At 39.5% G+C, this 15,154-nt stretch overlaps 1 protein-coding gene across 1 annotated transcript in view; it reads left to right on the top strand.

The window, feature by feature from the left end:
* The window catches only part of Rab8b (RAB8B, member RAS oncogene family), a 70,327-nt gene extending 56,187 nt beyond the window's left edge, over window positions 1-14,140 (top strand). Inside the window, 5 exon segments of the mRNA XM_038323880.1 lie at window positions 5,877-5,954; window positions 6,873-6,962; window positions 7,989-8,054; window positions 10,221-10,271; window positions 11,021-14,140. Of these exon segments, the coding sequence (XP_038179808.1) occupies window positions 5,877-5,954; window positions 6,873-6,962; window positions 7,989-8,054; window positions 10,221-10,271; window positions 11,021-11,113 (378 nt within the window). The 3' untranslated portion in view covers window positions 11,114-14,140.
* Window positions 14,141-15,154: the final 1,014 nt, after the last annotated feature.

Here is a 15,154-nt window from a genome sequence, read left to right as displayed (position 1 = left end):
ATCTGGGGGCAGTTTAGGCACTGGACATCCGGGAGGAGGAAACGGCAGTCTGCGTAGATGCTGCCTGTACACTGTCAACATTCACACATAGACCAGAGGAAGGCTTTGATAATTCCTATGATTCCTTTCATAATTCCTATGAGTCCAGGGTGTTGTGTCCTTGTCGATAATATACATTCCGCCAGAACTCCATTTGATCCTCACAAATTCAGTAAGGACTTCCTCTCCTCCCTATATAGTAAAGTGAAAAAAAAAATAAACTTTTAAATGTGAAATCAAGAGATTTTAAGGGTTTTGAAAATTGTATTTGATTTTTAGTAGTTATATTTTTCTATTAGTGTTTATAATAAGTAATCAAGGCATTAACTCTTAGATGTTCTAGAGCTCCTCTACATTCTGCTGAGGTATTTTTATATTTTCGTTATCTTTTTTTCCTTTTATTACTTGATGGCAGTCTTAGCAAACCACAAACCCTGTGACTAAGTGTTCCTCTCTTGGTCTCTTTATCCCTCAGTCCTATAGCCATATCACTCCGTATCTCTCTCCACCCCTGCAACCTGGCCTTGATTATGGCTTCTTGCCTGGCTAGGAAGTGGCTGGATGATTCATAACTCTAGAGGACCTTGGCTGCCAGGCCCTTCTGGGCTACTCCTAACCATGTCCTTATTATCATAGCTCCATCACCTGGTTGTTTCTGCCCTCACATGCTTCTCTACTCAATGCATTTAGTGTCTGTTGATTCTGGGCAGGTCCTGTGTGGTATGGGGAACACAGTGGTGGGTGATCACCTTGGAGTCAGAGGTGTATGGCTGTGCTTGGGATGTCAGGCCCAGAATAGAGCTTCATCCCTAGCTTTTAGGCCTGAGTCTGGAGATGTGGCTCAGTGGTAGAACATGCAGTCAATGTGCCTGATGTTAACTCTCTAGTACCAAAAACCAAATAAATTAAGTAGGCATAAGCCAAGCCCAAGTTTGAGCCTTAAATTTTGATCATATGCTCAGTCTTTGAAAGTCAAACCAGTAAGCTCATGGAGCCCACCTGATAGGTTGTAAGGTATAGCTACTGAGACTCCTGGGAATGACAGAAGGTAACAGAGCTGAAGGGGTGATGGCTGTCCTTTGCATCCAGGAAGATATGACCTGGATCCATAGGTCCTTCTACTACAGTACTGTCACCTCTTCCTCCTCTTCTTCCCCTTGTCTACCATTTTTTGAGTATTAGTAACTCATCTCTACCACAAGAATGGCGGTTCCTGTTAACACATTAGCATACCACTAGCCATTTAATGTGTTCTTCACACTTGGCCCTGTGATACTGTCTTAGGGTTTCTATTGTTACGATAAAGTACTGTGATCAAAATCAACTGGGAAGAAAAGGATTTATTTCATCTTACAACTAGTAGTCCTATCATCCAGGAAAACTGGGACAGGAACTCAAGGCAGGAACCTAAATGCAGGAACTGATGCCGAGGCCATGGAGAAGTACTAGCTACTGGCTTGTTTCTTATGGGCATGCTCTCTTTACTTTCTTAGGACTCAGGACTCTCAAGTGGGCTGAACCTTCTTGCATCAGCCATCAATAAGAAAATGCTCCACAGGCCGATCTTATGGAAACATTTTCTCAGTTGAGATTCCCTTATCTCAGATGACTCTAGTATGTGTTAAGTTGACAAAGCAGATACCTTTAAGATTGTAAAGTGTTCTTATTATCATAAAGAGAATGATTGCTGCTCTTTTATTTTGCTTAGATTGGAATCAGAGGAAAGGGACCTCTTGTGTGTGCCAAGGATATATTTGTTGGTGTTTGTTTTTCCAAGGAAGATAAAAAAAAAAGAACATTTTAACAGGGAAGGTTTGGTGTAGTTCACAGGTAACTTTTGATTAGAAGCATCTTAGACACACTAGTGTTTGTGTTGGCCAGTGTTTTACATTCTGGGACTAGGTGGTCCCACCATTTCTGTGTTCCCTTTCCCTTGAGAGTAGGCAGGAACACTGCCTTGTGGAGTGGCTGTCTCACTTGGATATTTAGCTCTAGGACATGGTGCAAAGAAAGAGGCCAGCGGGATGTGTAACTTAATTTAGACTCAAGGATTATCTGGCTTTCTCATGTTTCTACTCCCTCATCTTCCTTCCTATTACTTCACATAATTACAGATCATCGCTATTCTGGATAGTACTGGCTTTTCCAGTCTGAAGGTAGAACTTTTCTCTTTTGTTTTGCTGTTCCAGACACAGTAGATGCTCAGTAAATACTTGCTGACAGTGTGAATCAGGGGAAGACTCTCCAGAAAAACGCTGTTCTGTTGCAGTCGTGGGTCTCTCAGGCCTGAGTTATAGGACTGTTGTATTTGTAGGGAGTGTGCTGTTCCCAGCAGGTGGTGGTCAGGCTGTGCTTTGCTTGGTTGGATCAGGCATGCAACATTCTTCTGGAGTCTGCCACTATGTAGATTCCTTAGTTTTGTTTACAGACTTCACAGTAAACCCTGATTGGACAATTAGGCTGCAAGGGGAAGAAGGGCCATGTCCTTACATTGTTGTTATTTCTCATAGACCAGTAACTTCTGAATTCTTAGGCAACAATTCTCATTGTAGACTATACTAGATCTATAAAGTTTACCTGGTACAGTTAATTTATATTTCTAGCAGGTTCATATTAATATCAGTACCTTACAACCATAGGAAATAGTGTAATGACTTTTGCTACTGAAATTAAAGAAGTAAGTTAGTAATAAATAGCTGCTGTTTGTTGAGGCCAAGTTATGTCCTGAATTCTGGGTTAAGTAGTTAAGAAGAATCTCACATTGGAGACTGAGAAAGTTAAAATACTGCCTTCCAGGATCTCCCTGTTAAATGCCTAAACTAGAAGCATCTGGCTTGAGTGCCTCTACCCTTCATACCATGCTGTTCAATTTCTGTGCTGACCAAAGGAAGGGACATTTGAGGCAGACAGGGTATTATTTAGCCCAAACGATAAATAATAGTGCTATAGTAGTTACATGGTTAATTTTAATTGTAGATAGCAAAATACTTTGCATCAGTAATTATTGCTATTTTTTTATTGTGGTAAATGATAAGTAGCATAAAACATACTTTTTCCATTTTAAAAGTGCACTTTTTCATTTTTTTTAAAAATCTTTTACAAAGTATATAGCCAAAGTGAAATGAGCATTTGAGGCAAGGAAGGGTGGGGTAGAGGAGAACATTGCTTGTCATTTTAAAAATTACACACCTTTTCTTCCAGTACTCAGGAGTCAGAGGCAGGCAGATCTCTATGAGTTCGAGGCCAGCTGGTTTATCTAGCAAGTTCCAGGTCAGTCAAGGCTATGTAGTGAGACTCTGTCTTAAACAAACAAAACAATACTTTCCCCTTGCTGTTAAAAGTGGATCTAAGTGGTATAAAAAAAGCTTTAGGAATTCCAAGAAATCATCTCAAATCCTATCTTCCTGAGAGAGAACTCTTAATATTTTTTTATTTCTTGGCTTTTTTGTCTCATATGTTTTATATGATTTGTGTATGTTTACATTTATAGTTACTGACAAAGTTGGAAGCCAGCCTGTGCAGGACTTTGCCTGCCATGCTGTGGAATTTAATTCTGAGAACAGTAGAGGGCACTGTGAGTGTTTGAGCATCCAGTCACTCATGGGTCTTTTCAGAAAAGAGACCAAAAGAGGTCAGAGTGGAAGCAGGAAGACAGCTGAAGATTGGGTCAGCAGTTCCAGGAAAGGCTAACTGTGGAGAATCTAATAATCTAGTACATGAGTGGAGGAGGTCAGGCTCTGAAAACGCTGACCACAGGCTCTCCAGGTCCTAGGGACTGGCTATGAGGGAAGCCCCAGGTGTTGATGCTGCTGCTGGGCTTTTATTGCCCTTCACCATGTGATAGTAAAGGAAGAGTAGGAGATTTGGGAGGGACTCACAATCTTCTATTTTACTTATGAGAATTTGTGGTGACTATAGAAGATACCTAACAGCTGCTGTCTAGACAGTGTTCCCTAAAGGACATCTTGCTTGGTCTGCCTTCTTGGACCCATCTTGTCCCTCTTCCCAATAGATTTGTGTATCTTTTTTTTTTCTTTTTTAAAGATTTTATTTATTTATTTATTTATTTAATTTATTTATTTATTTTATGCGTATGAGCACTCTATCTGAATGTATGCCTTTATTCCAGAAGAGGGCATCAGATCACACCATAGATGGTGGCAAGCCACCATGCGGTTGCTGGGAATCGAGCTCAGGACCTCTGAAAGAACAGCCAGTGCTCTTAACCACTGAGCCATCTCTCCAGCCCCTTAAGCTTCCTTTGAGTCACTTGAGTGTATGCTGGATGTTCAATGACAGAATGCTATTGGATTTTTTTTGTTGTTGTTTTGTTTTTCTTTTGCTAGGTGGCAGGCACCATGGGCTTCCTTCTTCACCAGGCCCAGCCCTTTTGTCAGGTTGACTACTCGGTCTTCATGCCTTGGCTTTACTCATTTACTCATTTTCTTAAAGAAACCATCCTCACTACTTGAACCTTTCCACAAGATAAGATTGTGCCCCAGTTGTTTTAGTTCAGAGCTCCCCATGCTTCTTTGTAGCAGTTGTTAGAATTCTAGTTAATTGTATATTGCTCTGTGTTCTTTGTTGACCGTTCTTGAAAAGAAGGGACCTTGGTCATCCTGATCACTGCTCAGAATATCTAGTATAAGCAGAGTATCTAGCACATAGTAGGTACTCATCAAATTCTTGAGAGGAGTTGGAAGGTTTTCTTAGTGGTGTGTGTGTTATTTTAGATAAAGTTTTACTGTGGATCCTAGGCAGGCCTGAAGTTCTTCTCTGCCTCCTGAATGTTAGGATTTCAGACATGTGCGTGGTCAGCCATGAAATCAGTATCTCTGTCTCTTTCTGTCTATTCTCTTACGGTGCTCGGCATCAGGCTGGAGGATTTACCCATACTAGGCAAGCACTCTACACTGTACTGCCAGCCAACTCCATACTGTTGAATGGATTGATCCTTAAGTGCACATAGCATTCTCAGTACTGAAGAATGGTCCTGGAGATCCTATGACTCGATATTTTCAGAGCCTGACCTCCTCTCATGTACCAGCTTATTCGATTCTCCTCAATCAGCCTTTCCTGGAGCTGCTGCCCTGGTCTTCAGCTGTCTTCCTATTTCCATGCTTAGCCTCTTCCAGTCTCTCCTGCAAGGGCACCGGGTACCTGCTCACACAGTTCTCACAATACTCAACAGGGGTCTGGGCCCTTAGCATAGAGGCATTATTTGAATTAATTTGGAAGATAAATCTTTTAGATTTTACCAGGCAGGGAAATCTTTAAAAACACAATGACAATGCCTTAACTAACCCATGTAATAAATACATTATGCTTTCATATGAGTTATTAGTGTTAAGACAAATGGTAGCATTGTGAGCCTATATTGAAAGCCTGTATTCAATACAAGTAAACCTGTATTGAAAGAAAAAATTTAGAACAGTATGGTCTCGGTCTCAGTAGAGGGATAAAAAGAATCATTTCCATTTGTAACAAGTGAATATGCCCTGGGAATGTCCCTCTTCCTCTGAGCATTTACTGTCCCTGTCTTACTTAGCCAGGCCTTAAGCTCCAGCTGGTGCTAATCACTATCACCTGAGGTCAGGTATAAAGAGCGGCTCACCTTTCCCACAATCACTAATTCATTAAAGTTAACAGTGAAGATGTTAACAGTTCATTTAGACAGTGAAACAATAGCAGAATTAATTTGTTTTTGCCTCTTTATTTTTCAAATTTATTATGAATAAGTTTAAAGATCACAAAAAGACAAATGAAAGGCAGGTGTCCTGCATTGTGAGCTGTAAGTATATGAAATACGACATAAAGCCTTTTGTTTCCTCCCATAGGGAATTATGCTGGTCTATGACATCACCAATGAAAAATCCTTTGACAATATTAAAAACTGGATAAGAAACATTGAAGAGGTATGTCTGGAAGGAGAGTAGCAGTGCTGGGCATGTGATGGGCTGTCGCTTTCTCCTGGAGGTGGCCGCTGCTGAGGGGCAGAAAGGGCAGGACAGGCCCACCCTGCCCACTGAAGAAAGCTAGATCCCCAATGGTGCCAGGTCAACAGCTCTGTAGAGATAGTAGACAGGGGAGTTTTCTTTTTTAAACTCAGGTCAGAGCTTAGACAACATCATCTGGGTCTGTGTTTTTCCCCTAAGGAAACAGGTGAGGAAGGAGTGACTTGCCAGTGTCCATAGAGCCTGGAAGACAACCTACAGCTAAGACATCTGGTTCCCAGCTCTTTCACAGCATAAATAAATAGATTTCTGCAACTTTTTTCCCTTTCTAACATTTTTTTTCTCCATAGATAGTTGAAATTTGGATTAGTTCTAGGATAGTTGGTATTAAGTTTTCTTTGAAATCTCCATGGTATTTCAGAAAGAAACTGACTAGGAAATAATTTAGCACATTTGAATATACCCATATAACTGATCTTTTTATTTTTTTTTAATAATTCCTGATCTTTGAACTTTATTCTTTTTTTTTCCCATGGTTTATTTTTTTTATATTTAAAAATTTCCATCTCCTTCCCTCCTCCTCCCCCCTCCCTCCCCTTCTCCTCCCCCTTCCCTCCCTTGTTAGAACCCAGGTTGCTTTCTCTACTGGGTGACTCAGTACTTAAGTTTCTTCTGTTTTTGACTGGAATAATTGTTGGAAGGTTTGGCTGTTGTATATGAGTTACGAGAATAAGTGTGAGTCTTTGGGGGAAGATGTTTGTATAGGCTCTGTGAAGGCTCTAAGCTGAAGTAATTCTCCCTTCTACCTTTAAACGTCTTTCTGAATTAGGCTTGTGTTGAGTGAAAGATCTGTTTTTATACTGCACTGTCTCCCTGCAGCATGCCTCTTCAGATGTTGAGAGAATGATCCTGGGTAACAAGTGTGATATGAATGAGAAAAGACAAGTGTCAAAAGAAAGAGGGGAGAAGGTAAGTTTGAACCAGAGGAGTAAAGGGTGGAGTCCACTGCCATTCAGCGTTTGTTTTCTTGGTACTGACTTACGTTTTTAAAATATCTGCTTTAGTCCCTCAAGAACTGACTATCAAACAACAGTAAGATGAAGTCTGTACTTGGATAGTGGGCATTAGTATTCAGGTCCAACCCCGTTTATACCATCCAGTCAGGACTCAGCCCTAGAGAATGCTGGGAGGTACAAACTGGCCTTTCTTAAGATCCAGCAGCTCTTGTTCAGGCTCTTTCAGATTTGTGAGAAATGCTCAGCTTTGAAGTTACAATAACTCAGTTTCTGAAAAACTATACTAGTGTAGGTGAAGTTTCAGCCATAATCACTTTCCAGTTCATTGTTTTCCCTAAGAGTATAGAAAGTTAGCTTCAGGTCATGAGCAGCAAGCTCCTGGTGTCAGAGGTGACATTTACAGGCGCCTGACTGTCTTACATCTTAGAGTAAATGATTATTTTGTGTCACGTTTGTTTTGTATTTTCTCAGTTCTTGAGCTTTTTCTGCAGTGATGAGCACAAACCCATTTGTCTTTCAGTGTGAGCACCAGTGTGTCCTTGGAACCCTTCACTTGGTTTGAGTGGTGTTGCATGGGTTAGAACTCTGAGAAGAGTTCAGACTCGCCGTCCTATTCACAGAAAGGAAGGTCAGGCTAGTTACACTTGGAGAGTTCTACTCCTGGAGACAAGATAAAGGAGTAAATGAATCCCAGGTGGTGGTAAGGTTGAGACTCCATCTCATAGTTTTTCTTGTGTGTTTGCTAGAGACTCACAAGTACAACAGAACAAATTTCTAACATGACATTTTAAACAGAAGCTGTGTCATTTTTAAACTACGTTAAATTATAGAATTTAAAGCACAGTACAAGAAAACAAACACAAGTGAAAACCATGAGTTCTGGCATAAACTCTTGGGGGCTTTGACAAATGTATATTCTACTAAGAGCTTCGTATGTCCAAGCCACTTTTACTAAATTTGATTTCTGTTTGCCTTTCAGTTAGCAATTGACTATGGGATTAAATTTTTGGAGACAAGTGCAAAATCCAGCACAAATGTAGAAGAGGTAAGGAATGTATGGTGGCCTCTAGGTAGCAGCTCAACCCAGTCAAAGCTTCCTGAGGACTGTTAAGCCTTGGGCTTTTACATAGACTCTGCCCCCTGGATTTCATGCCTATGGCCTCCACATGGGTTATGTTAAGGTTGCTCAATTAGGATTCTCGGAAGAGAGGAGATACGAGTTCATATTAAGTTCAGTGCAGCTATTTGTTTGGGAAGTTAGCAATTGCAGACTCAGTGTCCTCTGCTCATTTGTCGTCCTTCTCTGCTAGCCTGCAGCAGACAAGCGCAATCACTTGAATTAAACTGCAGTGTCTTGAATGGATTCCCTTTGTGTACACATTTGAGGCAGATTAAGCATGACACTATAATACTATGGCATTTAGTAGATATAAGAAAGTAGTTTTCATAGATTAGTGTTCATACATTTCCATTAAGTTAGCCATTATAACAGAATTATCTGGGGGCCTGGCAAGATGGCTCAGAGGGCAAAGGAGCTTGCCAGGGGGTCCGAGTTTGAGCTTTAGGACCCATGTCCTCTGACTGCTGTGTTTGCACTGTGGCAAACATTATCTATACACACAAACACAACAAGCAACTAAAATGTAGTAAAAAAAATTAAGAAGCTCATCTAAGGTCTTCAAAGAACAGATGAAAATTATAATTTTATGATCAGTTTTTAAAAATTAACAAAATATCACCAGTATTTCTACCCTTTGTGAAGAAAACCTACTCTAGAAAACTGTAGATTATCTGTGTCTTTAACTGCCATGTAATAGAGTTAGTACCTGTGCTTAATGATCCTCACAGTTCCAACTAAGCTGTAGTGTCTTAGATTCTTCTCTCCTTCTTTACACAGTGGCTAAAATAGCAAGACTTAAGTGGCCTTAGTAGTCAATGGGTACTTGTCAGGACTTTTTCTTTCTGTGAAATAATCAGCACTAATTTTTCAGGTTGCCTACTGAGTATTGAGAAACAGAAACTTGACACTGATTTATTTCCATAAGCATAGATAAAAAGAAAAAAAGCAAACTTCCTTCTTTTGTGAACAGATTCCTTCCACCAAAGTGGGGGAGCTCCTGTGGGGCACCCCTCAATCTCGACCCCAGAATGAATTTCATACCTCTGTGGAACCAAAGTAAAAATGATGACAGATGTTTTTAAAGAAGCCAGTGAGTGAAGTGGGTTCTCTCTTTTAAATTGATTTCCACACGTGCGTGCACATGTGGTTTAGGTGAGTTCCGGGAACCAGCAGTTCAAAGTATTAAAGCATGGCCAATTCTGCATACTTAAGTATGCCCTCAGAAGAGGTCAGAAAGAAAAGGTATAGGTTTTTGTGAGATGGACTCTTAGAGCTATAGTTTAAGCCATACTTGTTCTTGGGGCACTTTCTAAAGAGATTTTAGCATTGTGTTGGATAGTTTTAGGTCAAGTTAAAGTCATCTGAGAGGAAGGGACCTCGATTAAGAAAATGCCTCCATAAGATCAGGATTTAGGCAAACCTGTAGGGCATTTTCTTAATTCATAGTGATTGATGGAGGAGGACTGAGCTCATTGTGGGTGGTGCCACCCCTGGGTTGGTTGTTCTAGGTTCTGTAAGAAAGCAAGGCTGAGCAAGCCATGTGAAGCAAGCCAGTGAGCAGCACCATCCATGGCCTCTGCATCAGCTCCAGGTTCTTGCTGTGCTTAAATTTCTGTCCTGATTTCCTTTGATGATGAACTGTGATGTTGGAAACATGATCTGAATAACCCTTTTCTCTCCAAGTTGATTTGGTCATGGTGTTTGATCACAGCAATAGTAACCCTTAGGCAAGCATCATCTGGGCCAGAGGTTGAAGCCTTTCCCCAGGGGAGCAGGGTGGTTTAAACAGAGTCTCTCCCCTGTTCTTAGTGTATTGAGAAAACTACTTATAACTGTGTGTGCCACATTAGGAACTTGTGGCAGACATTACATGCATAAAATATTTGATGAAGGAATGACAACGTGACAGCACTGGAAAATGCGACATAACTGAAAAAGCCAATGACGTATATGCTAGAATTTTAATTATACTATTTTTTTCAATTAGAAACTCTGAAGTGGTATATTCACAAATAAATAGTAAAAATTCTATATTTCTATTTTGAAATACAATTATTTAACAATAATGTTGTTTGTTTATTTTACCTTTAGGCATTTTTTACACTTGCACGGGATATAATGACAAAACTCAACAGAAAAATGGTTTGTATCACTTATAGTTTTTATTTCTATGATACAGCTTTTCAGCTTGGTACTCAAGAGAATGGACAGCATGATTATAATATGCTCACATTAAACTTATTTGTTCCCGATGCTTTCAGATGATTGCACCATGGTTCTGTTTTCTGTTGCCTTGTGTTTCTGCATCACGACTGCCTCAGCTCTTTCCTCTGGCTCCTTAAGTGGTAGTTAATTGGATTTTTATCAGAATAGTGAAAATAATAATGGTAGAAATTTCTTTTTTCATAAAATTGTCTAGTTCAATTTTCATATAATACAACTTAATATCTATGTAATGATGATCTTGGAGTTGCTCAAGTCTGCTTCAGTTTGAACTGTCAGAGATGAATCTTTAGGACATCTTAACGTTCATTTTACCGTGGGTCCTCATGAAAAGTATCTCCCTTCTATTACCAACTCTTCTTGCTACTGCCCTAGCCCTGTTTCCTTTATTGTCCTTGACACCTAACAGGCCTTGGCTGAAATTGCTTTAAACTAGATAGAGGATCATCCTCCCTAACACATGGTTAAAACCAAAGTGCTAACTAGCCTAAGAATATTTGTCTCTTGTTAATCCACCACTTGCAAAAAAGAAGACAATGCTGAGACCTAACTAATTCCTTCTCTGGTAGAACTTGCAGTGAGCACGGGTGAGAGTGTACTGGAGTGTATTTCTCACGTGGTGGGCTTTTACTTTGGTTTCCTTAGCAGCTTCATGTCCTGTTTTTCAGAATGACAGCAATTCATCAGGAGCAGGCGGGCCAGTGAAAATAACAGAAAACCGGTCTAAGAAGACAAGTTTCTTCCGTTGTTCATTGCTTTGATGGACTCTTCATCTCTGAGAGACTGCAGTGCACCTAGAGGCCCTTCCCTGCTTCTCTGAAAGCACAGGTTACCCAGCCTCAGAGTCACCTCGCCCGACTGCTGCGGAGAGCACCATGGAACTCTAGACCTCTCAACACAGAACACCAAGTGGATTCCAGCCTCATGGCCTAGCAAAAGAGCAGGCTCCTTTCTTCAGACATGGAAGCAATGACGTGGAGACACTTGCAGGACCTAACTGGTTTTTCCTTGTTTTACTGCCTGTCCTGGAAGCTGCTATCTTTCTTTGCACATGAGTGTCAGTCTTTCTGTGGTACAGCGTAATCTTAGACTCCTAACTGAGCACTTTAGTGGCATGAAGTTCTAGACATATATTTGGGGATATTTAAAGACAGCAGAACATTAAACAGAGGTTGATATACTAAAATTAAAGGATGGTTGGCCTGGGTCATATGGCCAAAAGTTCTTCTATTGGTAGCGTTTATTAAAGGACTTTGATTTGCAGTGTTCTTAAAAATCATTAAATTCTGATTAACTTTTAAAATTCATAGAATACCCATCTATTCACAGAGGCCACATCATTTTCATCTTTTCAGGTGGTTATCAATTTTGCCCATCCCTGAGTAGCTGTATTCTTTTTAAGTTGGCTACCACTGCCTCCTCTCTGAAGCAGCGTGTAGAAAGCACTCTAGTCTCACTATTTCTGAGGGTCATATTTGCTGTCCCTTTTCCTGCCTGACTTCTTGTCATTATTTACTAATCTAAAACCAATAATATATGTAAGAACTGTTGTGTCTGTCTGTGAACTTCATGCATTGGGATTTCACATAGGGAGAGAAATGGTCATTAGGGCTTTATTTTCACATCCAGCTATGGTCTTATCACACCAGAATATGTAAATATTCTTTCTTAGTTTTACCCATTAGCTTGTATTACCCATTTTTTAACCATAGTCCCCATCTGCGAGAGTTAACAAAGGTTAGATTTAGATTTCAGATTGCATAAAACATACCTGTATGGAGAGAAATTAGACAAGTTGGTGTAAGATAGTAATGCTAATGATTTTGGTTCTATTTGGTATATATATTTAGACCTAACACATCCTCCAGAAATCTTGTCTTTTCATTAGAGCACATATGATCCAGGTTTCAGCTTTCAAACAGCCATTGCTGAATGTATAGGGACCCAGCCCTTTGCATTTACGTTTGTAGTTAGAGATGTGGTGTGGCTGTCTAGGCCAGAGCCAACTGGAAGCTTTGCTGCCTTCTCACCAAATGCTGGTTCTGATGTTTCTTTTGTAGTTAAACCACCACACTAGAGGGGGTAGGAGGTATTTAGTGTTAACTTAGGTGCCAAATACAGATCAGAATGTCACTGCTGTTGTAGCCTTCAGTGTCCTAACACAGAGGGCATAGAAACAGGTGACAAGGGAAAAGACCTGGTAGCAGTCACTCCCCCTGCTCCTGTGCTGTACATTAAGACCTGGAAGTGGAAATGGACATGGATATTTGGTTACACGGGGAATTCTGCTTCAGTACTTGGACCAGTCAGGCCTTCCCGTCTGTGGGAAGACTCAAAAGCATTCCAGTGGCTGCAAGCATACCAGAGTTATTTTTGGTGGACACGCTGACTTTACTGTGGACAAACTTTAGCCTTTTCTTCTTTTTCCCTAGTTACCTATCAGCTTAAAGTCACACATTACTGTCCAGGTGTAAGTAGTTCTCTCTGTGAGAAATGATTGTAAGTCTAACATCTTCAAATTAAATACAAATTAAAGATGATATATTTTTTAGAAATGTCTTATCACTACTTTTCTGGGGGGAAAAGTTCAAGCAGTTACAATGATAACAAAGTGCTTTGCAAAAAGCAGGAGCTGTGACACCATATACGAATGTAATTATCTTAGTATTTACCTCTGACTGTTTGGTGTCTTAACACTTTGGTTTCTATCTCAGGGGTTGTCTGCAAACCAAAACTGACATGTTCTGTGGTCAGCTTTTTTTTTTTTAAACAAACAAACCAGAATGCTTTGCTTTTGATTCTTCTCTCTTGTTGTGTCTTCTGTGGGTTAATACTAGTCTCCATGAACTTCACTTTGAATGAGCCTGTAAATGTTAGGTGAGTCTAAAGTGCTCTTTGAAGTAGCAGCAAACTGGGAGTATATTCTCTGTTATATAGAAATAAATTGTCCTTGCTATTTTCTTACATTTAGCTCTGCTAGATTGTATATAATTTGAACTCAGACCATAGGAAATTTACTTTCTGCATGGTAAAAACAGCCCAACAACTTTGCTTAATAATGTACATATGGTGCATTATTTTTTTCTATTTGTAGATGAATTTAGTGACAGATAATTGTCTGTTCCCTGCTGAAACTCTTTTGTGAATGTGCACGCGTGTGTGTGCACATTGTTGTGATCTTACAGATAGGGTACATAGAAATTTTGCAGCAGTATTAGTGGGTCAGTGGCTGCACTTTATTATCATTGTGCTAATTTTTTGACAGTAGTTGGACTCAAGAGTTTCAAAGGGAGTCGGAGGGTATCAGACAGCGAAGTGTGCTGTAACTAAGTAGCATGTAAATCAGTTGGTAGCACAATGTTTCACTGGGAACCTATTCTAGCCTCTTTCTTTGGATGATGCTGAAGTGTTCTCCCTGCACACTGGTCAGGGAAACCACAGGGCTTCTTACTGCACATGGACATTTTATGCAGTCTTTGTTATAAATTTCCTGAAGACTCTTTACTTTGAAGGACTTTTTTTTATTATACCTCATTTAGCTAACTAATATTCTAATACCTGGAAGAAAAACAGTGAGACAGCCTCTAAGCATTCAACGAAATTTAGACAGCATGTTTTATCTTGTTTTGAACTGAAGACATCCTTGGAAAAGAGAAATTGACACCTTAGTTTCAAATAAAGCATACATGTCAATATCCAGTAGCATACAAAAAAAATGTTACCGCCCTGTCGGTTAATGAATTTAGTTGTGCAATATACAAGGGATTGTTTCAAGTAAGAAATGTCCACTGCATTTTAGAGGCTCCAAATTCTGAGAATCTCTGTTAGGGCTTATGAAGTATCTTCCTCTGAGCAGTAGAACAACAAATTAGCAGACTTTCTCTTCAAGCTTATGACTTAAATGCTTTTATAAATATATCTTAATCTTTAAAGATGAGATTCTAAGCCTAGAATTTTAAGACCGCATTTCATTATGTTGGTTTACTGATCTCAAAATTTCTTCAGTTCAGTTTTTTAGACTTAAAAAAATTAAACAAAACAAAGAAACCTTCATTTATCCTTCTCATTACATCCAGTGGCAGAGAAGACTGTCTGAAAATGAAATGCCTTGATTCAGAAGGACATAGCAGGTCAGGAGATACTAATAAAATTTATGAGTGCCATGTTCATTAGAAAGAAACTAAACGACTGAGTACAGAAAAGAAAATCAGCAAGCATTTGTTTTAAGGATTTCCAGATTTTAACTTTGTGTCTTGAGATTTGTGCCATATGCCAGGAACTAACAGAACTTTATATTTCATCTTTGTACCTTTTTTAAAAGTGAACTTCTGATTGTTCATTCCAATGGCCTTACAGATGGGTTTGTCTTGACTGTCTGCAGCTGATGCTGCAGTTCCCATAATGCAAAACGCAAAACGCCAGGAACTGTCTGATGAAAATCACACATAGACTTGTGTGCTTAAACATACTTTACTTTGCTCCAGCGGCTTACTGTGGAAAGCTCCGGTGGATAATACAGACCTGTCTTGTGGTTGGTCTGCTGAAGCCAGTTCATTAACTGTACTGATACTGATGCTGTGTTTTTTTTTTTTTTTTAAAAAATAGATTTTATTCCCGGTGGACTTTTTTTTACAATAATGTTCATCTAAAATAAAAACTACATAATGAAAATGTTCATGATTCTTAAGTGGATTGTACATTTTAGAATATATATATATATATATATATATATATATATATATATATAGATTTTAAACTGTTTTAGTTGATCTATATTCATTTTACATGGTACTGAGTTTCAT

Source organism: Arvicola amphibius, chromosome 3 (genome assembly GCF_903992535.2).
Source record: "Arvicola amphibius chromosome 3, mArvAmp1.2, whole genome shotgun sequence".
NCBI lineage: Eukaryota > Metazoa > Chordata > Mammalia > Rodentia > Cricetidae > Arvicola > Arvicola amphibius.
This window is presented reverse-complemented; position numbering and strand designations above follow the sequence as displayed.